Source organism: Bos javanicus, chromosome 16 (genome assembly GCF_032452875.1).
Source record: "Bos javanicus breed banteng chromosome 16, ARS-OSU_banteng_1.0, whole genome shotgun sequence".
NCBI classification, from domain to species: domain Eukaryota; kingdom Metazoa; phylum Chordata; class Mammalia; order Artiodactyla; family Bovidae; genus Bos; species Bos javanicus.
This window is the reverse complement of record NC_083883.1, coordinates 79,982,153-80,009,175: the sequence shown is the minus strand read 5'-3', so window position 1 is coordinate 80,009,175 and position 27,023 is coordinate 79,982,153. Positions and strand designations below refer to the sequence as shown.

The 27,023-nt window shown below is 48.8% G+C and overlaps 1 protein-coding gene and 1 long non-coding RNA gene across 4 annotated transcripts; both read left to right on the top strand.

Moving 5' to 3' along the window:
• Window positions 1-140: 140 nt before the first annotated feature.
• DDX59 (DEAD-box helicase 59) lies at window positions 141-16,965 on the top strand. Of its 3 annotated transcripts, none has more exons than XM_061383725.1 (8): window positions 141-287; window positions 999-1,816; window positions 2,967-3,134; window positions 6,992-7,081; window positions 11,089-11,340; window positions 12,250-12,402; window positions 12,953-13,081; window positions 16,475-16,965. In XM_061383725.1, the coding sequence occupies exons 2-8, from the start codon at window positions 1,010-1,012 to the stop codon at window positions 16,736-16,738; spliced, it is 1,863 nt and encodes a 620-aa protein (XP_061239709.1). In that variant the 5' UTR covers window positions 141-287; window positions 999-1,009; the 3' UTR covers window positions 16,739-16,965. The 3 variants fall into 3 exon arrangements, with proteins under 3 accessions (XP_061239709.1, XP_061239711.1, XP_061239712.1); XM_061383727.1 differs by having other exon boundaries at window positions 141-351; XM_061383728.1 differs by lacking the exon at window positions 141-287 and adding an exon at window positions 533-799.
• Window positions 16,966-18,660: 1,695 nt separating this feature from the next.
• LOC133228216 (uncharacterized) lies at window positions 18,661-22,497 on the top strand. Its single transcript, XR_009730136.1, has 2 exons — window positions 18,661-19,664; window positions 21,160-22,497. It is a non-coding gene; the product is annotated as an uncharacterized LOC133228216 (long non-coding RNA).
• Window positions 22,498-27,023: the final 4,526 nt, after the last annotated feature.

Below are 27,023 nucleotides of genomic sequence, written 5' to 3'. Positions count from 1 at the left end.
CTTGCGCGGTCCCGTTCCCCTGCGCCGCCGTCCCTACCCCAACCCCGCGTGCGGCCGGCGCCGTGACGTCACGCGCCTTTGCGTGCGTGGCCGCTGGGGGCCGACGTCGGAGGAGGAGAGCGGCGACGTCGGTGGGGGGAGGAGAGGGGCGCGGACCTGGGCCGCGGTTTAGCGGCCGCGCACGCGCCGCCTCGGTTCCGCCTGCAGGACGGCAGTTCCGAGCTCTCCCCGCTCGCGTGAAGCCGCGCCTTCCTCACCCGCCCCCTCGACCTTTTCGGAGACTTGAGGTTGTGACTAGACCGTCACTTGCTTTTCTGTTGGAATTTTTCCGGAAAAATGGAACCTGGCAATGTATCCTAAGAATTTTTTTTTTCTCTTGAAAATTGTTTCTCAGCATATTTAACAGCCCCCAAATTAGGTTAAATGCCTGTTCCCAATTTCTGTCATTTTGTAAAACCCAGTTTCTGTTGTAAATAGGAAAAGCTGTGGTTGGGAGCTTGCACGCACCGAGAAGGTGTGCGCTCCGAGTCCCTCGGCCCCCAAGTGCTGAGTCCCCGCTGAGACCTGAGCTTGTAGCACAGGTCACAACAGAAGGACGTGCGTGTGCCCTTGGGGCGACCCTGGGACCTAGTAACCTCTGGGCACGTGTTACTGTTGATGCTTGCACTTTTGTTGTCAAGAGTCCAGTTGCGAAGTAGCCCTCTTCTTGTATTTTCTGTGTGGGCGTGTAACAGAAAGGTCTACCCCAGAATTTCTGTGATGTCTGGTTATGTCAGAGTGCAAGGCAGTCCACAGACAGGTCAGTGGTGCGAATCCGTGTGCAGCGTGGAGCCAGGACTGTCTTCACCAGGGGGACTTGGAGGGTGGGAGGGAAGCCTGAGGTCAGCACTGTCTTTTCTGTTCTTTGGAGGCATAGCCCAGGGACGTGATGACTTTAGGGTACTTTATCCGTGACTTTAATGAGGGTAAAATAAATCAGGGTATAATTTCCTCCGCAGAGTATTGAAGGATGTTCGTTCCAAGATCCCTGAAAATCAAGCGGAACGCTAACGATGACAGTGGAAATTGTGTAGCCAAGAAAGTCAAAGCCGAGGCAGAAGACCGGGGGCTGGATGCAGGTGGGGACGGTCTTGCCGATGCCTCGGGCACCGAAGGGGCTGCCGCAGCGGCCCACCAAGGGGCCCAGCCGCACCCTCTCCCCGGGCCTACTGGCCCGGTGTCTGAAGGGACTCTGCCTGACTCCGAGCCAGGGACACAGGCTGGCGATCTCCCCGAAGAGCCGGTGAAGTCCTTCTCCAAAACCCAGCGGCAGGCCGAGCCCGGGGAGCCCATATGCGTGGTGTGCGGGCGGTACGGCGAGTACGTGTGCGACGAGACGGATGAAGACGTGTGCAGCCTGGAGTGTAAAGCCAAGCACCTGCTGCAGGTGAGGGGCGTGGAGGCAGCGTCCGAGCCGAGCCGCCCCCAGAAAGCGGGCTCCGAGCCGGCAGCGCCGGGCCCTGCCCCCTACGTCTACACCGAGCATGCTTTCATCTCGCACCTTCGGGAGGACCAGATTGAGAACCTCAGGCGGCAGCTGGGGATCACGGTCCGAGGCCGAGGCGTCCCCAGGCCCATCGTTGACTTTGAGCACTGCGGCTTCCCCGAGGCCCTAAACCGCAACCTCAAGGCCTCCGGTTACGAGGTGCCCACCCCCATCCAGATGCAGATGATTCCGGTGGGCCTTCTGGGCAGAGACGTGCTGGCCAGCGCGGACACCGGCTCCGGAAAAACGGCCGCCTTCCTGCTTCCAGTCATCCTGCGAGCTCTGTCTCAGGTGAGTTAGAGCTCACCTGTGTGAGCTCAAACAGGCGAGGGGTTTATCCAGCATCAGCCTCAAGCTTGTTAAAAAACTGGAACTGGAACTGAATACCTAGGTCGTTAGTAACTGGGACTCAACTGTATTATGTTGAACCAATGTCTTCACTGAAGGTCTGAAAAAAAAAATCACTTCCAAAATGGTTTCCTCTTAATGAATTTTCTATTTAAGGAGCTTTCATGCTTTGGCTTTGGGGGGAAAGTCCTGCTGACCAGATGGGCTGTGATTTTGGTGTCAGTCTAGAGTCCTTTGAGTTTGTGTCTTGAAATACCTAATACTAAAGTCACAAGTCTATTGTGGAGTTTCAGCATGTATCCTTAAGGATGATCTCTGTTTCATCTTAAAAATGATAGCATCTTGCCTTTCTTGCTCATTTATAAGCATTCCCTCACATAATGAGACTAAAAGACATTCTGAGTGATTATTCACCAAGTACTGGTGAGTTTGTGAGGTTTGAAGTATGGCAAGAGGGAAAGGAGTGAGAAATAACAGGTGAAGGAAGAAGAGAGAAAGGGAATTTCAGAAAACTAAACTGTAGTAGAAGATAATGTGAGAAAAAAATAAAAGGAAGGACTAGATGGTCAAGATATAGATGAAAATCAACCCAGAACTTTGGGTTGGCCAAAAAGTTTGAGTTTTTCTGTAATCTTATGGAAAAACACAGATGAATTTTTTGGCCAACCTGATAGAATATTTGTACACTATGAGGTTTTTGGACAGAGACAGAAGTGAATCTACAAGGCACTAAGGGGAAACCGGCGGGCGATGCCGGGCCTGACCCGGCTCTTCATGGAGACCAGCGGGCCTCTTCCTTGGAGGAGGATGGCCCGAGATCACACAGTCCTGCTGACCGGAGCCAAGCGTCCAGGTTGCCGCCTCGGTTTTCGCGGGCGCCTCCCGCTGGTCCCCGTTTTGATGTTTCTTTGTGCACCCGTGTTCGTGGGAGATGGGTGTAGTTTCTGAGGGTTTTGGAGGAGCACTCTGCAGGGAGCAGGAGGCAGTTGGGCTGGTGGGATCTGTTTCCGAGGGGAGGTGCTCCTGGGATTGCCTCGCAGACTGGAGTCCGCAGCAGCGGCAGCTCATCGCGGGTGTGTTTCCATCTTTGCAGAGCAAATCGCCGTCGGGGCTGGTCCTCACACCCACGAGGGAGCTGGCCATCCAGATCGAGCGGCAGGCCAAGGAGCTGATGAGTGGCCTGCCCTGCCTGAGGACCGCGCTCCTGGTGGGAGGCCTGCCCGCGCCCCCCCAGCGGCACCGCCTGCGCCAGCGCATTCAGGTGGGCCCGCTGGACAGGGCGCCTTTGCAGAGGACCGAAACAGTGCAGGAACCAAGGCTTTTCTCCCCAGGAGGGGCTTTAGAGTGTGGCTTTAGGTAGCCTTGAAACTCCTGTTCCGTGAGCCTTAATTTGCAGGTTGGACTGTGTGTGACAAAGGACAGGAGCACAGTTGACCGCTGTCCGATGGTCTCACATCCATTTATGTCCTTCAGTCCCTGAACTTGCTCTTGGATGTGGGTGGGCGTATCCCCTCTCTCCCAGTTGCGAAGATGCGTCTCTGAAAGGTGGGCTTCGTCTCACGATCGTGGCTGGTACATATCAGAGAGTGAATCCTACGAACAAGGACATCATGCTTCATAATCACAGTCCGGTGACAGACTCGGGAGATTCCCGCCTCCTGGCTGGAATGCATCGGGTGTGAATGTTGCTGTCAGTACCTGAAACCCACCCCCCCCACCCCCCCCCGCCCCAGGTCTCGGTGGCTGTCCCACCGGCTTCTTTTCATCAGGTTCAGCCATGTTGCCCGTAGCTGTCATGCCTCTCTCAGCACCTTCAGTTTGGAAACTACCGTTCTTTTTTTCTTCTGATCTTGACATTTTTAAGGATTACAAGGCTTTTGAAGAACAGCCCTCAACTGCTGAGATTGGTGTTTTGTGTCTTTGATGGGAACATCACGGGAGAGGTGCTGTGTTCTTCTCATTACATCCTTTTACGTGGCACACAGCTTCAGTTTGTCCTTTGCACCGATGCTTTCGTCTGTCAAGTCACAGTAAAGTTTGTACCTTTCATATTGAGTAAGTGCTTTAGGAGGAGTACTTTCAGTTGGTAAATTTTTTAAGCTTCACCAGACTCCCCGCTTGTTTATTTTTTTACGTGGACTGATGGTTCCTTTTTATTTATAGGATTATTACTGGGGTGGCTCATGGAGGCACCTTCAGGTCGGTTTCTGTGTCCTTTGATCATATCCCTGTCCTTGTTTGAGTCCTTTCTTTCTTTTCTGTCTGAAAAGCATGGCGCGCACTGAGCTCATCCTTTCTTTGCCTCTGCCCTGAACTCCTCATGGAGCCCTGGCTCCTTTGTGTAGAGAGCGGTGTTCGGAAACTGAGACCTGGGCTCTCCTTGGGCTCCTTGCTCTTGAGCCGTCATTGCTCGGGAACCTCGAGACCATGAATTCCTGTTAATAGTTACAGTTCTCGTTCGTCACCAGGTTCCTTTTATGCTCTGTGTTTCCATGTTTATCGCTCTGACCATGAGAAACCTGCTGCCCTTATCCATTACGTGTTATCCCTCTGCCTGGCCCCCCTGTGTGTCCCCAGCGCCCCCTCCCCCGAGCAGGGCCTTCCTCCCTGGGCGCTGCACAGCCTCTCCGACGCCTCCATCCGGCCTCCTCCTCCCGCCCACACCGTGTCAGGCCTCGTGGACATGCACCCTCTGGAAGGAAAACTAACAACTGTCTGTCTGCTCAGCAAAGCTCTTTCAAGAGGAAGGACGAGGCGAAGACCTATTCAGATAAACAAAACTGGGAGGGTATTGCCAGGGGACCGTCTGCAGGAACTTGCAGAGGAAGCCATCCTGCAGATAAAGAAGATTCCAGAGAGGAAGGTGGGGGCAGAAGGAAGCTGGTGCAGAGGCGGCAGTGGGCGTGTGGGCAAAGTAAATGGACAGGCTGATGATCAGTGACCAAGAGCAAGTGTGGTGTCTGGAAACCAGGGTGGACACTGTCCAGCAGCAAGTGTAGTGCAGGTGAGATGGGGTCGCGGTCAAAGCATCGCCCTCCACGCCTCGAGAACAAGCTGAAAGTGTCCATTAACTTTATGTTAAGACGCTTACTCCTTGGAAGAAAAGTTATGACCAACCTAGATAGCATATTTAAAAGCAGAGACATTACTTTGCCAACAAAGGTTCGTCCAGTCAAGGCTATGGTTTTTCCAGTGGTCATGTATGGATGTGAGTGTTGGACTGTGAAGAAGGCTGAGCGCCGAAGAATTGAAGCTTTTGAACTGTGGTGTTAGAGAAGACTCTTGAGAGTCCCTTGGACTGCAAGGAGATCCAACCAATCCATTCTGAAGGAGATCAGTCCTGGGATTTCTTTGGAAGGACTGATGCTGAAGCTGAAACTCCAGTACTTTGGCCACCTCATGCGAAGAGTTGACTCATTGGAAAAGACTCTGATGCTGGGAGGGATTGGGGACAGGAGGAGAAGGGGACGACAGAGGATGAGATGGCTGGATGGTATTACCAAGTCAATGGACAAGAGTTTGAGTGAACTCCAGGAGTTGGTGATGGACAGGGAGGCCTGGCGTGCTGCGATTCATGGGTGTCGCAAAGAGTCGGACACGACTAAGCGACTGAACTGAAATAAACTGAACTGATAGATGTACTGGCATTCCAGGGGAAGCACTCAAAGAGCGAAAAAAAGTTCATAACTTCCAAATCATCAGAGGGGAAGATGGAAGAAAAGGAGTGAAGTCACGTCAGCATAATTAAAACCAGCTTGATGTTTGTGGGTGTGTGAAGGACACAGAAGCCAAGCCAAGCCCTGTGCGCTAGGGTTCCAGGCCTTTTATCACGCACAGCAGGGTTAGCACTGGGCGGTGTGGACCGGAAAAGTGGGTGCAGCTGAGTGTGTGGGCTTATTTGCAAGTCCACCAGGGTCACCCCGGCCCTCCTTGTTTAATCCTTACTGTGGCTGTTCGTGTTTGCGTCTTAGGATGGATGGGAGGACAGACTCAGGCCGTGATTGTGTGCCCGAGCCACCATGGCTGCCCAAGTTTGGCTGAGGAGCCCCTGCTTCCTTTATGTTTATGTGTAGCCTTTGTTTGTGTATTTGGCTGTGCTGGGCATTAGTTGTGACACGTGGCTCTTGAGTCGCAGCATGTGGACCCTTAGTTCACCATGTGGGGTCTGGCTTCCTGACGACAGATTGAACTTGGGTTCCCTGCACTTGGGAGCATGGAGTCTTAGCCACCAGACCATCAGGGAATTCCAGAAAGCCCCTACGTGGACCACAACTTCAGCTAATGTAATACTACACTGCTAAGAGCCTTGATGGAGAAGGCAATGGCACCCCACTCCAGTACTCTTGCCTGGAAAATCCCATGGACGGAGGAGCCCGGCAGGCTGCAGTCCATCGCTAAGAGTTGGACACGACTGAGCGACTTCCCTTTCACTTTTCACTTTCAGGCATTGGAGAAGGAAATGGCAACCCACTCCAGTGTTCTTGCCTGGAGAATCCCAGGGACGGGGAGCCTGGTGGGCTTCTGTCTGTGGGGTTGCACAGACTGGGACACGACTGAAGCGACTTAGCAGCAGCAGCAGCAAGAGCGTTGAGCGACCTTGAATTCACTATCCACAGCCTCGTAATTTGGAAGTGAAGTGGCAGGCCCAGAGAGGGCAAGGAGGGTGCCCTTGTTCACGGAGCCAGATCAGGGTCAGCGTGTCTGAGGTCGCCCCCAGTCTGGCCCCTGCCACACCTTGGCCTCAGCCACGTGTTCTCCCCTCTGCCGTCACCTCCCTGCCCCCAGCCTCACCACCACGACGCCCTCCCCTCTCCCTGGTCGTCCCGGCGTGCTCATGCCCGCTACTCCCGTGGGCGTCAGCTTAATGTCTGAGCTGGGGCCGGTACGTCCCTCCGTGTGCAGCCTGTCCTGATCACGTGAGCATGTGTGTGTTCTGTCTCTCCCTTTGTGTTGCGGCTCTGATGAGAGCAGGGGCGAAGTCTGATTCACTCATCGTCGAGTTCTGAGTACTTGCACAGGGTCTGGCATGCCTCAGCCACTCTTAAGTGTAGAATAAAGGAGTAAATGAATGAACGGATGTCAGCCGACTCTCTAATTTGCCTTTTTTCTTTTATTCAGGTTATCATAGCAACTCCTGGGCGACTTCTGGATATAATAAAGCAGAGATCTGTAGAACTCGGCAGTATAAAAATTGTAGTAGTGGATGAAGTAAGTGGTGGTGTTTAAAAACATAATTTTATAGAAGTTATGAAAAGCACATTATAGTTATGTAATTGTATTGTGTATTCAACCAATTTCTCCCCCAAAGGAAAACAATTCAGGGATTTTTTTTTGTTTTTTTTTTAAATTGGCGGTAGTGGTTCTTAAGCTAGTTCTCGTGTTGGTTGGGTTCAGTCACTCGGTCGTGTCTGACTCTCTTTGACCCCATGGACTGCAGCATGCCAGGCTTCCGTGTCTACCACCAACTCCCGGAGTTCTTGCATAGACTGCAGCTAAGCTGAAATTAAACCACAGCTGTCTTTTCTTAATTGGGCTTGCTCATAAACTGATGAGGTCTACTGTATTCTCAGTGTAAGTTTTTAAAACATGCTGTCTGTCATTTATCTGCAAAAAAAGAATTGGTGCAAGTCACGATTAGCAGGAATTTTGGAAGTAGTTAATGATGTTTAGTAGGAGGAGCTTTTTAAATTTTTTCTGCGTGATCAGAAAATGTGGGGTGCTGGGTGCTGACCCGTGACAGCAGCCTGCCTGCCTCCGTGGCCCCAGTAATTAGACCAGCAGACGTGGGTTTGGAGCCCGTGTCCCCGGTCCGCCCCCAGCTCCTCAGCACTGTGGGGCCCTGCGTCACCCGCCTCAGGTTTTACATCTATAAAACAGGGCCTGCCAGTGCCCGTCTCCCTAGAGTGTCCCCTGAGACACGCCTGGTGTCTAGGGAATGCCCAGCACACAGGGACAGTCGGTCACCCTTGGCGACGAGTTAAGGCTCGCTGAGTGGGTGGGTGAGCGTTTCGCCCGGGCACTCTCAGGAGTGACGTCAGATTGTCTGGGAGTGAGGGCGTCCATGCGGGTGACGCCAAGGACGGCTCCCAGAAGATGAGGCCAGGTTTGGTCTTGATTCAGGGACGCCGCGTCCACCTCTTCCTCGATCTGCACCCCCCACTTATCTGGACCCGAGTTCTGTCTCCCCCAGGGGCTCTGCCGCATTTAGAGTAGCCTTGTGTTCATCGTGAGCGGTTCTAATATTCGAAGCACCTTAAATGTAGGTAGTGCTTTTAATTGTAAGAGCTTTTAAAAGTACGTTTTCCCACACTTCGCACTCCGTTAACACCCCTTCAGGGTATGTAGGAAATAGACTCGTAAGTGGAAACTGAGGTGTGGAAAGAATAAGATTTTACCAAGTTCAGGTTGATAATGGTTTCCAAAAAATGCAGTGTAGGTGGGAACCGGTCATGAATATTGTGTACGTGTGTGTGTGTGTGTAAATGAAACAGATCTTTCATGTAACAACGCTTAGCCTTGCAACATGAGATTTTCCTATTCCTGTATTTTTATTCTGTTATATTTTAATGGCTTTGAAAAAGTACTATTCATGGTCCATTCTGCAGTTTGAAAAGCAGCTGTATTCTGTGAGTAATCCATGTGTTAGATGCGTTAAAGACAAGTTGGAAATAGGAAAAACACCCATATTCCCCTTGAGATAACCAAATATAACCATGGAGATTTTATTTCTTTTTCATTTCCTCCTGGCCTTGGGAATTCAGACTTTATTCTGTAGACATGGGGAAACTTTAAAGGATCCTAAGCCTGCGTGTATTATAATCAGGCTCATGTTGTCAACGTGCAGAATAGCCTTTAAGCAAGAAGGCTGGTTCCCAGGCGTTGGGGGTTGTTGAGGCCGGGTGGTGGCTGTAGTGGGGGGAGGAGATGGGAGGTAAGGGAGGCGGTGGGGTGTCAGGTCAGGGGTGACGGGTGTTATTTTCTTACACTTTGTTTACCAGATTTTCTGCAGTGCCCTTGTTAGTATTTAAAAAATAATAATAATGGTAATAATTGCATCTTACCGAGTCAGATGAAGACTAATGATTGGCTGTAGAATTTGGCACCCGGGGAGTGATTGATGACCCAGAGGAGGTGGTGAGGGGGAGGGAGGTGAGCGCTGGACTGGACAGCGGTGGGAGGGGAGGAGGCAGAGGAAAGGTGACGGGGCTGGGCAACCCCTGCAGGGAGCTCAGGCCAGAAGAGAAATGGAAGGGGTCTGTTTCTTGTGCTCGTAATTTTTTCTGCACCAGGAGAAGCAAGGCAGATGCTGAGATGAGTGGGGCTCCGCGGGGTCGCTGAGGAGCTGGGGGATGTTTACACACGCCCTGCGGGTGCGTTTTCTCGTCTCACAGTTAATAGAACCGAGAAGGACCATGCTGGTGCTTTACACGGGCTTCCCAGGAGGCGCAGGTAAAGAGTCTGCCTGCCAGTGCAGGAGACGCAAGAGACCTGAGTTCGATCCGTGGGTCGGGAAGATCCCCTGCAGTAGGGAATGGCAGCCCACTCCATATTCTTGCCTGGGAGATCCCATGGACAGAGGAGTCTGCCAGGCTGCAGTCCGTAGGGTCACAAAAGAGTCGGACATGACTGAGTGCACACACACACGCTATATACTTTAACTCATTGATTCTCATCACATTTCTTGGAGGTCGTTACTGCTATAATTTCACCTGTAAGAGGAAAAACTGAAGCTTAAAGCTGTTAATTAACTTGCTTGAGGTCATGCAGAGCCAGGATCAAACCCAGACCATCATGATTACTTAAGATTTTTTAAATGTTACAGAGTGAGAGATATTAAAACAGGTCATCAAACTTCATTTTAACTGACAGCACATTAGTGGACACCAAAATGATTAAATATCTTATTTTCCAAAATTATAGACACCAAGGTTATATTTGAAAATCAAGGTAGCTTTAATCTTTTGTTATTTTTAAATTAAAAACCTAAACATTTTTTTCTATTTTTTCAGCAGTACATTCATTGTTATTGAAAAACCAGCAGCAAAAAAAAAAAAAAGAAAAACCAGCAATGCAAAGGTTTATACAGAAGTGAAAGCCTCCAAATTACATGTTTTAATTTATTTAAAATCATGTTTTATTATAAATACATGTTCGTGGTAAAAAAAAAAAAAAAGTCAAACTTTGCAAAAAAAAAAAAAAAGCCATAAAATGAATTAAATTGTACCCCTAACCCCTGCTTAGGCTTCCCTGATAGCTCAGTTGGTAAAGAATCTACCTGCAATGCAGGAGACCCTGGTTCGATTCTTGGGTCAGGAAGATCCGCTGGAGAAGGGATAGGCTACCCACTCCAGTATTCTTGGGCTTTCCTTGTGGCTCAGCTGGTAAAGAATTTGCCTGCAATGTGGGAGACCTGGGTTCGATCTCCAAGTTGGGAAGATGCCCTGGAGAAGGGAAAGGCCACCCACTGCAGTATTCAGGCCTGGAGAATTCCATGGACTGTATTCCATGGGGTCACAGAGAGTCGGACACGACTGAGTGACTTTCACTTTCACACCCCAGCTCATAAATCTTCTCCCCAGAGTTAGCAGTTAAGTTTCCCGAGTATATATACAAATGGGCTCATGGTATACAGTGTTCTGTCTGTATTTTCCTTCTTTCCTTCTAGCAGTGACTCATTATCATTTAATAAAGAGCTCTCTGGTCATTTTTCATGGTAGCATAGCATTGTATTGTGTGGATTTACCATAATTTATTTAACAAATCCTCTACCGATGTATATCTAAAGTCTGTGCCTTTTTTGGCCACTGTTAATGACACCATGATAAAAATCTTGCTGGGATTTCTCTGGGAGTCGAGTGGTTGGGAGTCTGCCTCCCACTGTGGGGTCGCAGCTCCCATCCCAGGTCAGGGAGATAAGATCCCACCCGCTGAGGGAGCTGAGCCCGAGTGTCTCAACTAGAGAACCCAAGGGTCACAATTAAAACCTGACGCAGCCAAAAATAAGCAAATTTTGGAAATCTTTGTATATCACTGTAAACAGTTATACAAGCTTGAAATAAACGTGTGTTTTCCCCAGTTAATCCCGTGTCTTTTGACGTCGTGGTGTATTTTTCCGTGTAGAGAGCATTTAACGTTTTAGGTTCTTAACTGTGTCCGTTTTCCTCCAGGGTGCTCTGGGTTCCGTGTAAGACTGACTTGCAGTGGTCTCATTCCAGGCTGACACCATGTTGAAGATGGGCTTTCAGCAGCAAGTGCTTGACGTTCTGGAGCAGCTGCCTCACGACTGTCAGACCGTCCTGGCGTCGGCCACAATCCCGGCCAGTGTAGAGCAGCTCGCCTGCCAGCTCCTGCGAGACCCCGTGGCGATCACCGCCGGAGAGAGGAACCTGCCCTGCCCCAGCGTGCGCCAGATCGTCCTGTGGGTGGAAGAGCCAGCCAAAAAGAAAAAACTGTTTGAAATCTTGAACGTGAGTGGGAGAGCGGTCAGCCCCGCGTTGTGCGCGGTGTTGGCACCCTCCACGGCTCTGGAGACGGTGCTGTTTGGACGTGGCTCTGGGGGAACCTGCTCTGGGAATTTCATCATAAACTGCTTTGCTTCCTTCAGAATTCTGTGGGGTTCAGATACATTTTTGTGAAAACATGCAGTGTAGACACAAGGTTGGTTTTCTTTTCTGTTTTATAGAACAGTATTTAAAGATCGAGGTCATTGCAGTGCTTCCCTGGCAGTCCAGGGCTTAGGACTCGTCACTCCCCATGCGGGGGACCTGAGTTCAGGCCCTGCCTGGGGACGTAGGATCCACGTGCCACACTGAGTGGCTAAAAAAAAACAAAGACAAGTGCTTTTTTGGCTGTTCTTGTTCTGTCCTTGAGAAATAGAAATTTTTGACAGTAACTAGCTTAAGGGAGAAGGAAATGGCAGCCCGCTCCAGTGTTCTTGCCTGGAGAATCCCAGGGACAGGGGAACCTGGTGGGCTGCCGTCTGTGGGGTCGCACAGAGTCGGGCAAGACCGAAGCGACTTAGCAGCAGCAGCAGCAGCTTAAGGGAGTGGTGTGTACTAGCCTAGTTACCTAAAGATACAGTGTTAAGTATGGTTTGTACTGACTTCTGAACAGTATTGGAAACTTTAAATTGCACTTTAAGTTGTAAAACTATTTTCGTAGTATTAACGCGGTGATGGAGAAATCTGAAGGACATACACTGTTCGGCTTCTGTTTGTGCATATTTTAAAGAAAGCAGTCATTTGAACAGAATGTCCTTTTCCCTCCCTGACAGTGTTGATAAACCAGTGGATAACCAGCTCACACGAGTGCTTTCAGAAAAGCATCCCGTTGGAAATTATAGGAATAACCTTCAATATGTGCTGTTACTATTTTAGGATAAGAAACTCTTTAAGCCTCCAGTGTTAGTTTTTGTGGACTGCAAGCTGGGAGCAGATCTGTTGAGCGAGGCCGTGCAGAAAATCACGGGTCTGAAGAGCACCTCTGTACACTCGGATAAGACTCAGATGGAAAGGAAGAACATACTGAAGGTGACACCCAGCATTCTGCTTTGTTCTCTTGCCCCTAAATCTGCTTTGCCTCATTTTCAAGAGGTACCATAGTATCAGCTGTTTTTTTATTTTTATTTACTTACTAAAATTTTTTTCCAGCTGTTTTTAAAGCTGATCCTTTTTTTTAATGACTCTGAGAATTTCAGGCAAGCAGTGGTGTGATGGTAGTTGTCCCTCTTGCTAAGGCTTCTGTGTTTTGGGAGCAGTAAACCTGTTCGCTTGGAATTGTCCCCTAAACAGATTAATAATTCAGAATCGGCCATCTGTGAAATCAGGTCACTTTGGACTGGGGCAGAGAGTGGTTCACTTTTGGAAAAGGTTTGCCTGAACCAATTAATAGAAAAGGTTTGGGGTGGGGTCGGAAGGGACGGAGGCTGCCTGTATCACCTTGTATTCCAAGAGCTCTACACCCTGCAGAGGTGGTGCAGCCACAGTACTGAAGAAGGTGTTGCGAAGAGAAAGGGCCTGAATGACAGAAAACCACTCACGATAAGCTCTGCATAATGAGTTTTGCTGCTGTTTTGGAAAGGGGCTGCTCGAAGGAGACTATGATGTTGTGGTGAGCACAGGGGTCCTGGGAAGAGGCCTGGACTTGGTCGGCGTCAAGCTGGTCGTCAATTTCGACATGCCCTCCAGCATGGACGAGTACGTGCATCAGGTAAAAGGTTTACTCAGCACCACCGTTTTGCTCATGAATTTTGTTTTTTAAAAAAGATGTTTATTTTCGGCTGTGCTGGGTCTTCGTTGCTGTTCGGGCTTCTTGCATATTGTGGGGAGCGGGGACCTCTCCCTAGCTGTGGTGAGTTGGGGCTCCTCTCTAGTAGTGGGGAGCGGGGGCTCCTCTCTAGTCGTGGGGAGTGGGGACTGCTCCCTAGTTGCAGCGTGCAGCCTCCTCGTTGCAGTGGCTTGTCTCGTTGCGGAGCCCAGGCTCAGAGCACAGGCTCAGTAGTTGGGGTGCAGGGGCTTAGCTGCTCCGTGGTGCATAGAATCTTCTCAGAGCAGGGATCGAACCCGTGTCTCCTGCAGTGGCAGCAGATTCTTTACCACCAAATCACCAGGGAAGACCCTACTCATGCATTTTCTTATGCAAGGTATTGTCGATATAGTCGTGAGTTTTTTTTTAAGCAGAACATAAAACTGCATATATTTTTGCTTTTAAAATATATGTATTTAAGGACTTCCCTGGTGGTCTAGTAGTTAAGACTCCATGCTTCCACTGCAGGGGACTCCGGTCTGATCCCTGCCTGGTGTGGGGAACCAAGATCCTACCTGCTTTACCGTGCGGCCAAAGGGTAAAACGATAAATGTATATAAACTAAGTATGTTTTTTCAGAAGAACTATGTGGATGCCTGGAATGCATTAAAATTTAGTTGGGGGCTCCCCTGGTGGCTCAGTGGTTAAGAATCTGCCTGCCAACGCAGGAGACATGGGCTTGGTCCCTGGTGTGGGGAGGTCCCACCCACCTCGGAGCAACCAAGCCCATGCACCACAGCTATTGAGCCTGTGCTCTGGAGCCCGGGAGCTGCAGCTGCTGAGCCCTGGTGCCCTAGAGGGGCACCAACAGGAGAAACCATTGCAGCTAGAGTAGCCCCTGCTCGCCACAACTAGAGAAAAACCGGTGCAGCAGTGAAATAAATAAATAAAATTTAAAAAAATTAGCTGGAAAAAACAGCCTGCGATGTTTGTTAGAAAAATTTAAGTGGTTAGCTTTTGGTTTAGTTTTTTCTTTGTGTTTTTTGTTTTCTTCAGTGAGCGTATTAAATGGCCTTTATAAGGAGAAAAAGAGGGCTTTATTTAAAAGGTTGTCTTAAGTTGCTACATCTGGCCAAAACAAAGTTGGTCTGTTGGAGTGTCTGTGTTTCAGGAATCGTGTCTTCCGTCGCCTCTCCATGTCCCTGTTTGCTCTAGACCTTCCCCTCTCGGGGTCTGTCCCCTCCCTTTGCTCTAGAGATAAGCACCTCTCCTCTTTCCGGCAGGAACAGAGCCTCTCTCAGCGCTGTGTTATCTCCCTGGCCGCTGCCTCCTTCCTTCCCGGCGTCACTTGCAGCCTCTTGGAGTGAAGTCTTTCGCTGCTGTTCTTAGAACCACCTCTGAGTGTCGTGTTTGCGGGGCTCACCCACTGAAACGCCCGTAGCGCCTTTACTGCGCCGCTGCTTTATTCCCCCAAGTCTTGATCATCTGGCCGTCTGCCCGCCCTCCCTCCCTGTTTTGTCCACACCGCCTCATTTCCCTGTGCCTCAGAGACTTGGTTATTCCACAGGGCTGAGTGTTCAAGTGCCTGAAGCTCATGTTCTTCCAAACTTTCAGTTTGATAATTTTGTGGATAGAAATCTGTGTGGAATGTTAAAATACTCAAGAAGCTTCTTAAACAAGTGTGCTGGTTGTAACTACGTACTCATCTCTCCCTTGTCCAGGTCAGCCCCGTGGCTGGCAGTTACTGTGGGCACCGCTGTGATGCTGTGTGTGTGTGTGTGTGTGTGCGTGCGCGTTTTCAGGCTCTTCTCCCTCGTAGGTTATCACACGATGTTGAGTAGCGGTCCCTGTGCTGTGCAGTGCGTCCTTGTTTTCCTGTTTTATGGGCATTAGTGTGTATCTGTTAATCCCAATCTGCTGATTTATCCCTCATCCCACTCCCCTTCCCCTTTAGTAACCACACGCTCGTTTTCTGTTAGTCTCTTTCTGTTTTGGACTTAAATTCATTTGTATCTTTTTTTTAGGTTCCACACATGAGTGACATCACACGGTGTTTGTCTTCCTCTGACTCTCCTCACTTAGTGTGATCATTTCTAGTTGGGTCCATGTTGTTACAGATGGCATTGTTTGATTCTCTTTCGTGGCTGAGGAGTATTCCATGGGGCTTCCCCGGTGGCTCAGTGGTAAAGAATCCAGCTGCCAATGCAAGAGATGTGGGTTCAATCCCTGGATCGGGAAGATCCCTTGGAGGAGGGCATGGCAACCCACTCCAGTATTCTTGCCTGGAGAATCCCGTGGACAGAGGTGCCTGACAGGCTGCAGTCCACGGGTCTGCAAAGAGTCAGACACGACTTGAGCGGCTGAACAGCAGCATGTGCGTGTGCCGCGTCTGCGCCAGGCCTCCTCCCTTTGTTAGTGAATGAATCTCTGACGTCTTGCCTTCTCACGGCTCACCCGAGGTGCCTTCACCAAGTGTTAGTATGCACTGAGTGCTTAGCCGAGGGCAGGCACTGTTCTGAGCGCTTTAAAGGCTTTTCTTGTTGAATCTGGCTCGTTCTGTTTTTGTGGTTGCGTGGGAGTGTATTACATGGATGTCCTGTCATTTGTTTAACAAATCCCTCGCTGCTGGATGACCAGATGTTTCCAGCGCGGTGGTGGTAAACACCCAGGCACTCAGCTGCCGGGGCCTCTCCTGCAAATACATCTGTAAGAGAAATTCCTAGTGGGAGGAACAATCGATTCATTTAAATAATCTGAATATACTTCATTTTCAATTAAGGAGCAGAAATTGACCAGGATTGTGTCTTTCTCTCCCTTTTGAAGAGTTTCTCAGTATATTTGGAGACATGTCAGTTTTCTTCCTTATCATAGGTCTCCACAAATTTGTGTGTGTTTAGTTCTGTCAGAAAGAGAAATAACTTCATGCAAAAGCGGATTTGCTTCAACCTCAGACCTCAAGGCATCTAAGTGCCCTGAAGAAGGTAGTCCTTTCACCCCTAATTTTAGTAGCTTTCGAAAAGTTTTTACCATAACTCATTCGCAGTAAGAAGCATCTTTGTGTCCTTACTCCTGCATGTACATACAAACACACACACACACACACACACGCGCGCGCGTGACCGAAACACAAGTTTCACAGACAGTACTCTTACTGGTTTTGTTTTCTATTTGGACTGTGCTAATGGCAGCCCCCTAAATTGATGTCACAGGTATATTGGGAGGACCAACTCAGCAGATGCCATCTGGACAAATCCTCATCGTAGTGAAGCCTCTTTAAATACTACTGTTCAATTTCTTTCAAGAGATGTGAGGATTTCGTGTGAGCATTTTGAAAATGTCCTTTGCATTTCATTTCAGATTGGAAGAGTGGGGCGATTAGGTCAACATGGAACAGCGATCACTTTCATCAATAACAACTCGAAAAGACTCTTCTGGGACATTGCAAAACGTGTGAAACCCACAGGGTCCCTTCTCCCCCCACAGCTGTTAAATTCCCCTTACCTTCACGACCAGAAGAGAAAGGAACAGCAAAAAGACAGACAGACACAGGACAATCTGGTTACGGGGGCCAATCTTATGGACATTATTAGAAAGCACGATAGAAGTAATGCTCAGAAGTGACTTGTTATGCCACCTTGAATCATTTTTATTGTGTATCGTCAGTGAAACTTCTGTACACTGTTACTGTGTGAGTTGATAAATGTGACATGGACATGAAACAAAATTAACATGATGTAAAAAGTTTTAATAATTAAGTTTATACAGCCATATTGTATTTATTTACCTTTTTAATTTTCCTAAATTAAAAACATCAGAAAGTGAATTGCTAAATAAAATTTTTTTCTCTCTGGGAAAAGTCCTTTTTTTTTTTTCCAATCAGTATTGCTCCTAGCTATCGTCAGAAGCAGAGACCTGCATGGCCTGACTCGGATGGCGACTCTTCTGTTTCGTATCCCTTGTGTGCATGCGTGTTGGCACCTGGATTATTGTTGAATCAGTGAATGTTAGGGAAAAGTAGATGCCAAAACAATGGAAAAACTGGTCCACACTCCTTAAAAGAAACGTAAGATGTCTGTTTTCTCTCTCCGTTTTCCTTTCGGCTGGGTAAACAAACTCTCCTTTAACGTGGGCTGCTTAGCAAATGGGCTTCCCGGGTGGCGCTAGTGGTAAAGAACCCGCCTGCCGGTGCAGGAGACAGAGGAGACGTGGGTTTGATCCCTGGGTTGGAAAGATCCCCTGGAGGAGGAAACGGCAACCCACTCCAGTATTCTTGGCTGGAGAATCTGTGGATAGAGGTCTGCAGTCCACGGCGTCACAAGTAGGACACGACCGAAGGGACTTGGAAGGCTGATTGAAATAACGAGTTACGTGAATGCTGCTTTGCAACGTTTAGTTTTATGTTGATGCTGTTTTCCTAGTTTAGTTGGCTTATTTAAAAATTTAAGAATGTATCCGTGTACTCCACACACACTCCCTGAGCTCACACTCTGTTCTGGATGCGTGTTCAGTGCTCAGGACACAGTGGCATTGTCCCTGCCCTCCATGTGCAGGCTGCATCATAAAGCAGCCTTAGAGTCTGGGTAATTGAGGGAAGCCAGGACGTGGCGGCCCTCCTCCGGGGCTGAGCTCTTCCACCTCTCGGTGGCACCCTCTTAAACACGAGGCCTCCAGGGTTGGCCCGTCTAGGGCCAGGCGTTCAAATCCCTCAGCTGATGATTTTAAACTCCAGGAGGAAGGATGGAGTTTTGCTCTGATCCATCAGCACTTCGTTGCTTTGAGAACCGTTATATCTGCATAGTTGGGTCAGTTACACGGTGTGTTACGAAAAGGCTGGCGTTTAGGCTTTGTATCCTCTGCATCCTCTTGGGCGTGAGAGTGACGAGTAGAAAGCCTAGTGTCTGTCGTCTCCACCCAAGGCGAGCAGTGGGGTCACAGTCTCCCCAGAGTGTGCCAGCCCTCAGGATGCCCCCTCGCCCCGGCCCTCTGTGTCTGTCCACCTAAGGGAGCAGGCACGGCCCGTCTCCAGGCTCCGTGCAGAGGGGCAGTGAGCACGAGTGCACTCCTAGGAGGCCACGTCCGCGCTTCAATGATGATCGCAAAAGGAAGGGCAGCTTTTCACGAGGCTCAGACTTGTTGGCAGATGGAAGCAGTGTGGTCAGAAAAGCAAGGCAGCTTTGCAAACCTTGTCTGCAGGAGGCCCGCTGGGCCACACCACCACCTCACTTGGCAGCCTAGCGTGTGGGTGCGTGGCTTCTGCCCCCGCCGCGGGTCCCCCGACCTTGTGTCTATGTCAACGCCTCCGTTAAGCTTCGTGCATCCACTCGCCCTGTCCACTCTCTCAGGTTCAGCTTCCATATCGCGTGGGGCACGTGGAACTCCTTTTTTGAAGGCGGCAGGTGGAGGATACAGCGGAGAGGAGGAGCCCTGACTCACAGGCTGGCCTGTGCAGAGCTGGGGGTAGGGGGCTGAGGAGGGGGCGGAGGGAGGCCCCGGCCGAAACCCGCCCTCCCCCCCCCTCCGCACCACCTCTGATCCTCCTTCAGTTCCTCCCGATTCCCTGAATCTCAGCCTCTCACTCCTTGAGATACCACCTTACCCCCTCCTCGCACCTTCCTCCCTCCTGTTGGGGGCAGGCGGCTGCGAGGCAGTCCTTCCAGACCATTGTTTTCAACGGTCCCAGGGGTGCTTGTAATTTTTCCTAATTTAAGATGTTATTTTTCTTAAAAGGCTACCATCTCTCATTTCATGGAAGAAAGAAGATGAACTATAGAAGAAGGAAGGGCATACACTCTGAATGAGAGCCAGCGCCCCCAAGAAGGGGCGGATGGCAACCTTACACCGCAGAGCCGTGTGATCAAACTTTAAGTCATAGATGTTTGTGACAAATTATTGTACAGCTTGAAATGTTAATGAGCTGGGATAACTGGTCATATGTGGTCTCAGATGTTTGTTTTGCCCTTCCGCTAATTGTGATTTGTGACCGGGATACCAAATTCACTTCTCAATTGCTTTGTTGCCATATGGGAAGCAAACACCTCTTGTGTTTAGACACCTTAATGAAATCTAGTGTCTTTTAGACTCTGCAGTATGCGGTGCTGTTTTTCATAAGATACTTTCAATGCCATTCTATTCATATTTCTAATACCAAGAATATTTTTAAATCAAAACTTTTTTCTAGTAATAGACCACATTTTTAAAATCAGAATTTCTTTCCCCCAAAAACCCAAGCTTGTATGTGTGTGTGTGGTTTTCATAACATCTTTATGAAGAACATCACCACATACTTGAACTATGACTCACACTGATGAGTTTAATAAATCTAACTGGGCTCCATGAACTGTTGTATTTTCCAATCACACAGTACAGTTCTCTGTCGGCAGGCTGAATATTATCCAGGCTGTGCCCTTCTGTGTAATTAATATCAACAGTCCTTATTGCCTTGCTGTATTTTCTGCTTCCCACGAACAGCACAAAAGTGGCTCCATAATCTGGGTAGGTGTGAAACCGGAGGCAGCCGGACATTCAAGGTGACTGCTGGCGGCTGCAGGTAAGCTGACTCCGCAGAGACGGGCCTCTTCTCTTCTCTCCCAGAGTGACCCCAGAGGCTCTGGGGGCCCCGCCAGCGACAGTTACGGAAGCACACTCTTGTTCTGCTGTGGGTGTGGGGACCTGTTTTATAACAGCACGTGTGCTGTTTGTTATTGGACAGAATTACTAATAAAGTCAGGATCAGGCGGATGTTTACTTCTTGAGTGTTGACAGTCGTTTATAAAATGTTTGCAAACAATGATTTTAAGCGGAATGTAGCTTTCTGAAAAATTTGCATATCCTTTTTCATACTTCGTCTTAGAAAGATGAAAACTTGGCAAAGCCTTTTGCAAATATTTTTTCCATTAGAGAAAATGAATTACTAACTCTGATCTTGAGCTTTACTCAGCTGTGAGATGAGAAGTTTTGCTTTAAATTTCCCTGAGGTCTTACCAAACCTATGTGTTCTGTGTTTCCTGCTTTTATGTCGCCCGTTGCCTGGAATATACTTCAGAATCCTATAGGGCAGGGGAGTCTGGAGGAAACTCGGTTAGCCAGGAGTTGATCATTACTGAAGCCTGGTGCTGGGGACATGAAGTCCACTGTGGTTTGGTCTGTATTTCATGAGTTTGAAATACTGTATTCTATAGTAAAACTATGTGAATGCATAAACCGTCCGGTCCTGCCCTTGGATTTCTGCGGTAGCTGCCTTTGTTGTTCAGTCGCCCAGTTGTGTCCGACTCTTGGGGACAGATGTGTGTCGTAGTTATAGATCTGTGGTTCTCCACTGAGTCTTGGCTCAAATTTGACTTGTCTAGAGCCAAACTGGGGCTTCCCAGGTGGTGCTCATGGTAAAGAACCCACCTGCCAACGCAAAGATTCGGGTTTGATCCCTGGGTAGGAAGATCCCCTGGAGGAGGAAGTAGCAGTACACTCCGCATTTTTGCCTAGAAAATCCCATGGACAGAGGAGCCTATGGGCTACAGGCCGTGGGGTCACACAGAGTCGGACACAACTGAAGCAGTTTAGCACACACAGGGCCAAACTGACAACCTTTCTTATGAAATCCTCTTTCCAATTTGCCTGTCGCCTGTGGTGTGGCTGCTTCCTGTGCTCCAGGTCCGGGGAGAGTCATCCAGACAGAACAGACCTGTGGCTGCCTAGGGGAGTTTGGGATTAGCTGCTGCAAACTAACCTATATATAGAGAGAGTGGATAAACAAGGTCCTCCTGCACAGCACAGGGAACTATATTCAACGCCCAGTGATAAAGCATAATGGAAAAAAGTGCATACGTGTGTATTGTGTACATGTGCAAAAGACTGTACACGTGCATAATTGAGGCACTTTGCAGCACAGCAGTAATTAATACGGCATTGTAAATCAACTATACTTCAATTTTAAAAAAGTCAGGGAGTCGCCATCAGCTCCTTTCTCTCTCTAGTCTCTGAATCAGCTCGGTCACCAAGTCCTATTTTTTCATTCGAAATGTCTACATTCACGTGCTGCCTGGAAGCCAGGGGAAGCCATCACCTCAAGTCTAATTCTCCTAGCTGCTTCTGAACCGGATGAGCTCATTCTAGGAACCCTGTCTCTCTGGAGCTGTGCAGTCGGGAGCAGGAGGAGGTTTTCAGAGGATAACTGCATGACTTCCCTGACACTTCCTTGTACAGGAACTCACAGCTCTCTGCTGACGGCAGACCTGAGGCTTGTCTGGCATCCCTTCTCCAACTGAGTCCATGGGACAGCTGTCACCGCACTGCCCCCAGCCCCGACCAGGACCGCACTGCCCACTGCTGCTATGAGAGGAGACGTGCCTTGTTGCATCCAGGGACACGGCTCAGCCCCCCAAACGGCAGCCAGCCGTCAGGAACGTGTGTGTCGTGGGTGGTGCTCTCACCGCCCGGCACAGCTAGAGGAGAGCCAAGAATCTGCTAACGGAAGGACAGTTTGACATTTTGTTTGTTTTCTGTTTTAATGCCTGGTGATATTTACTTTGGGATCATAGAGGATGGTAAATGGTTGGAATTGGGAAATAATGACAAAGTGATTCTGAAACCAGGCAGCATCTTAGAGTTGACAAAGCTGCTGCCACGTGAGTTAGGCAACGGGGTACATTTAATTAAATGTGGTGCTTTGGGAAGGAAATTACGATGTCAGGGTTTTTAAGACGTTTCCCACAGAGTAGTTTATGACTTTTACAAATGCAAAAATATAAAAGATGCAGAAAATTCCTAACTGAAAATAACGTTTTACATATATGCATGACAGAGGATGAGATGGCTGGATGGCAAAACCGACTCAGACATGAGTTTGGGTAAACTCCGTGAGCTGGTGATGGAAAGGGAGGCCTGGTGTGCTGCGATTCATGGGGTCGCAAAGAGTCGGACAGGACTGAGCGACTGAACTGAACTGAACTGATGTGTAAAAAAAGAGGAAGTATGTTTGGAAGAATAGTAATAAGGCAAACATGCAGCCTATAAGGAGAGAGCTGCAAGATTTCCACTGCACGCCCTTTTAAAACAATGCACAACACGGGAGCGGAATCCGACAAACGCATGTACACGTGTAACTGATGGGCTTTGCTGCGTGGCGAAAAGTAACAGCACTGTGATCAACTACACTCCCCAAATAAAACATTTTAAAAAGAAAAACAAACTACTAGATACAAAATAAAAAATTTGTTAATACAAGGAAGTAATGTTATAGCATATGGAATATAGCCAATATTTTATAATAGCTTTACATAGAGCATAATCTGTAAAATACTGAATCGCTATGTTGTACACTTGAAACTAACATAATGCTGTAGATTATATCGAATTAAAAAAATAGTGTTCAAAAAATAAAATAATACAGACTTCATATTTATTTATGGATAAATGATGACTAAATTTCCTTGTAATTCTGTTAGATTTGGGGGTGGAGGGGGAGTGTGGAGTAAGTGTGTTTGTAAGGTTGGGGGGCGCCAGGAGCCGGTAAGGCGGATCCCAGGACACAGGCATCAGCCCAGGGCCCCAGACCCGCAGGGATCAAAGCTGCACTGACGGATGGCCGGTGGTGGGGGTGAGGGAGGCCCCTGCGGAGAGCAGGGGTCGGGAGCAGAGAAAGGGAAGCCCCCTCACTGCCTGTCTTATTTCTCAGGGAAGACCTCTCCCCTCCTAGAAGGGGAAGCAGAAAGGAGACTCTCGCAGGGCAGAGGGCTACAGCAGGAATGGAAGCCTGGCGTTGAGAGAACGCTGGTCTGTCCGTGTGGACTCCACCTCCCCTCCCTGCACCTCCAGGGAGCAGGGTGGGGGGCAGGCAGGAGCACCGCCCTCAGCCGCTCCCACCACCCTGCGGGCGGACCCTTGCCATCCTGACGACCCCACCCTGGCACACAGACAGTGCTCTGAGCCCATTGTGCCCTCGGGGAGGAAGGTGAGGAAGGAATATCAGGTGCCATGTTCCAGGAGAGGGCCAGATTACTAAAGACACCGCCAGCTCAGGGAAATGACAGAAACCAGGCTAATGAAATTCAGTCTCAACGCTGGAAGGTCAGGTGTTGGGGCAGAATCCTTAATACGTTTAAATGGAGCTTTAACAGGGAGACCGCTGAGCTTGGTGAGGAAGGAACCCGGGGGCAAGATCATAACGTCATCCAGAGTCTAGCTGCCCACAGGGCTTCCCTCCAGGCCAGAGGGGTCCTGGGTCCTCTAATACAGTCGCCTCTCACGTCTCATTGAGAATCTGGGGTACAATGCTGGGCTTGCAGCTACTCAGAAACGGAGTCATGTCACAGAGCAACAGAAGAGATAAGCGGGGCGGTTGGCCCGCAGCTCTGAACCTGGTGTAGTGTTTCTCAAAGGCATTCCACCCTCTTCCCCAGCTGGGCACAGAGAGAATCTGTCCCCTTTGGCTCATGTGTCTCGAGTTTCGAAGACGGGTCCCCGCGATTGCTCCCACTGGTTCCCTCCCTCTTTTGCTGACTCGGTTCTTCTTTTGCAACAGAGTTCCTAAATTAATTGCAGGGAGAAAGCCAGGGATTTGAACCGAGAAAAAGCATATGGAATGAATTTTGAAATTAGCATTGACTGAGCAGAGTCAGGTACATATGAGCTGCGAGCAGGCTACAACTTCGTGAAATCAGAAACAGCCTCAAACTACAGACCTGTCATCAGCAGGACCAATTAAAGCCCAGACACACGAGACGAGAGGCCACGGAGTGTGTGGCCAGAGATCGGAGCTGCAGGACTGTGCCCCCTTCGTCCAGCTAGAATGCCGTTATCCCACGACTGATTCTGAACCCACGTCATAAGGTCCTGCTCTCTTATCTCTACGTGCAGTGAGCGAGAGGGGGCCTCTACCCCTGCCCTGTCCAATACGGTGGCTCTCGGGCACTGAGGATGCGGCCGGCCCTGTAAGTGCAGGATACACACCGGGATGTCTGAGAACCCAGAATCTCTCACTAATCGTTTTGATATCGTCTGTCAGTGGATCAATGGGTAAAGAAGCCCACCGCGTATATATGCACATACACAATGGAATACTACTCAGCCAGGAGAAGAACCAAGTTCCGCCACGTGCAGCACAGACGGACTTGTAAGGCGCTGAGTTAGGAAAAGACAAATGCCGCGTGGGGTCACGTGCACCGAGAGTCTGAACAGTACAACCGACTAGCGAATGTAACAAAAAGAGACAGACCCACAGATACAGGGAACAAGCCAATGGTTAGCCGTAGAGGGGGGGAGGGGGCGGGACATAATAGGGGCCGTAGAGGGGGGGAGGGGGCGGGACATAATAGGGGCCATGGGGGGGGAGGGGGGAGGGGGCGGGACATAGTAGGGGCCATAGAGGGGGGGAGGGGGGGAGGGGGCGGGACATAGTAGGGGCCCTAGAGGGAGGGAGGGAGGGGGCGGGACATAATAGGGGTGGGGGTTAAGAGGTCAGACTACTCTGCATAAAATAAATAAGCTCCGAGGATGTGTTACACACAGGGGGTGTAACCAATGTTTTATAGGAGTTATAAATGGAGTGTGGTCTTTCAAAAGTGTGATCACTGTGGCACACTGTATGTGCAATTACGTTGTTCACAATTATATAACATTGTAACTCGGCGATACCTCAATTAAAAATTTTAGGTTAATTATGTATTGAAATGGCATTTCTGATATGTTGGGTTAAATAAAATATATTATTAAAAAGAATTACCCTTTTCTTTTCCTTTTCTTCCTATGGCTGCTCTGAGATTTAAATTTCTTTGGGCCATGCCCTGTCGCGTGGGGAGTCTTAGTGCCCCGACCAGGGGTCGAAGGCAGGACCTCTGTATTAGCAGCAGAGAGTCTTAGCCTCTGGACAGCAGGCCCGTCTCTGCTTTACGGTTCGCAGTTCTCATTATACTGCACAGGCTGCTTTCAGCATTCACACAGGGGGACAGATTTCTAGGCCCGCAGACTTCATTCCCCTTGTTAAATTCAGGAGACGGAGCAAACCGATCAGTCAGAAGTCTGTTTTCGCTTTCTTTTCTCAGGAAGATAAAGTCAGACTGCTCAGGCCTGATATTGTTGTCCTCTGGACTGGACATTTGGGGCCAGTGAATGGTGGTGATTTAATTAATAATATTGGAGACACGCAGCTGGGAGAAATAAAGGACAGTGGAGAAGACTAGTTCTTTGGGCATTGTTTCATATCATTTCATATGAATTAAACCCATAAAGTGCACACAAACCCATCACGGCGTGGGCAAACACTGTCACCACAGAGAACAGAGAACTCCACCCTTATTCATCCCCGCTGTCGCCAGAACTGAGAAACATTAATCCAAATGGAACACTACACTCTCTGTTGCATCCGGACCGTTGGATCTGAAAAAGAAACGCACAACTCTTTCTGATGCCGGATTTCTTTTTTTCCTGCCCTGAGTGAGTCAGAGAACAGACTGTGGTCTAAGAGAAAAAAAAAAATTAAGCCTTCTGCAAACAAGCAAAGGCCTCTGGACGGGTGTGGAATCATTCATGAAGCTGCACGGCTGGTGAGCACGCCCTTCTCCCACTGCAAGGCTGTGATGGATAATTCTTGCTGTCCAGGTGGCCTCTTATTTGGCAGCTGCCCTCTGAAAGCCACAAGTGAGACAAGCAGTCACTTGGCACAATCTTTTTTATGCTGTTTTTTAAGTGAGAAGACTGATTAATGTGAACAGACTAACTTTGTATCAGTTTAGACAGTTCTGTATCCTCAATTTACCAGTGAATGCTGGTAAATTACAATTTACCAGTGAATGCTGGTAAATTACAATTTACCAGTAAATGCTATGTAAATATAAACTACTTGGGGCTTAAGATGGAGAGCTGAATATTTATACAATTCAACATTCTTACTGAGACCATGTTTTTAAACTTGTTGAAAGTTAAGTGACACCCAACTCATTCCCCACTTTAGAAAAACAGCTCCACTTCTACTTGGAAGCGTCAGCAGCGTTTTTAACAAGATGTCAGAAATGACCTTGGGCCGTGTTGGCAAACCACCGTGGGGAGAAGACACCTGATTGAAGGTCAAGCTCAGTCTTTTTTTAAAAAAACAGAAGCGTTCTTCGTGAGTCCCTCCCAGAGCTCCCTTTATGTAGAAATAGGTTACCCGGTAGGCTTTGGGTTGCGAGGGATCTAAATCTTACTAATCTTCTCTGGAATAAAACCAGCAAACCATTCAAAGAGAAAAGAGTGTCTGGAACATTGACTAATCCCTGAGTCCTTTTCTTTTTCTATTAAAAAAAGGATTACTTGCTTAATGTAATTGTTTCTTTTTAAAATTCCTGGCAGTGTTGCTAAACGTATTTCGCTGATGTCGCTGAGTTATAATAAAGATTTCATCAGCCACATACAAACGCAAGCCTGTGATGTGCCTGCTTCTAAGACTCTCGGTCTAACGTGTGTCAGAATTTAGAGAGAAAATACAAAACACTACAGATTTAAAACCACCCTTGAAAGTGAAATTGTTCAGTTGTGTGCGACTCTTCGCGACCCCGTGGACTGTAACCTGCCAGGCTCCTCCATCCATGGGATTCAAACCACCCTTACGTTTAACTCCTGTGCTTATCACAGTGTCACAGAAATGTGAGACCCAGAAAGAATCTTTGTAAAAACAGCAGTTCAGGGCAGCCCTGCAGGGCACCAGGGAGGAAGCCCCATTCTCTGAGTTCTGAACTTGGCTCTGTGACTTAAACAGGCCAATACTACCAGGCAGATGATCTGACTGCCTGGAAACTCAGTCTTCTCATATGCAAAACAGCAGTAATATCATCATCACACCACCCGTATAGGGTTGTGGAGATTAAATGAGATAATGGGCACACCTTAAATAAAGAAGGGATTTAGGAATTGCTGGCTTATTGGATAATTTAGAGAC

What these genes read in the sequence shown, in the direction of transcription:
- DDX59 (XM_061383725.1), top strand. Translation starts at nt 1,010, where the DNA reads ATGTTCGTTCCAAGATCCCTGAAAATCAAGCGGAACGCTAACGATGAC. An exon ending in TCCTGCGAGCTCTGTCTCAG is followed by an intron (nt 1,817 to 2,966) that starts GTGAGTTAGAGC and finishes CCATCTTTGCAG; the next exon opens with AGCAAATCGCCGTCGGGGCT. An exon ending in AAATTGTAGTAGTGGATGAA is followed by an intron (nt 7,082 to 11,088) that starts GTAAGTGGTGGT and finishes GTCTCATTCCAG; the next exon opens with GCTGACACCATGTTGAAGAT.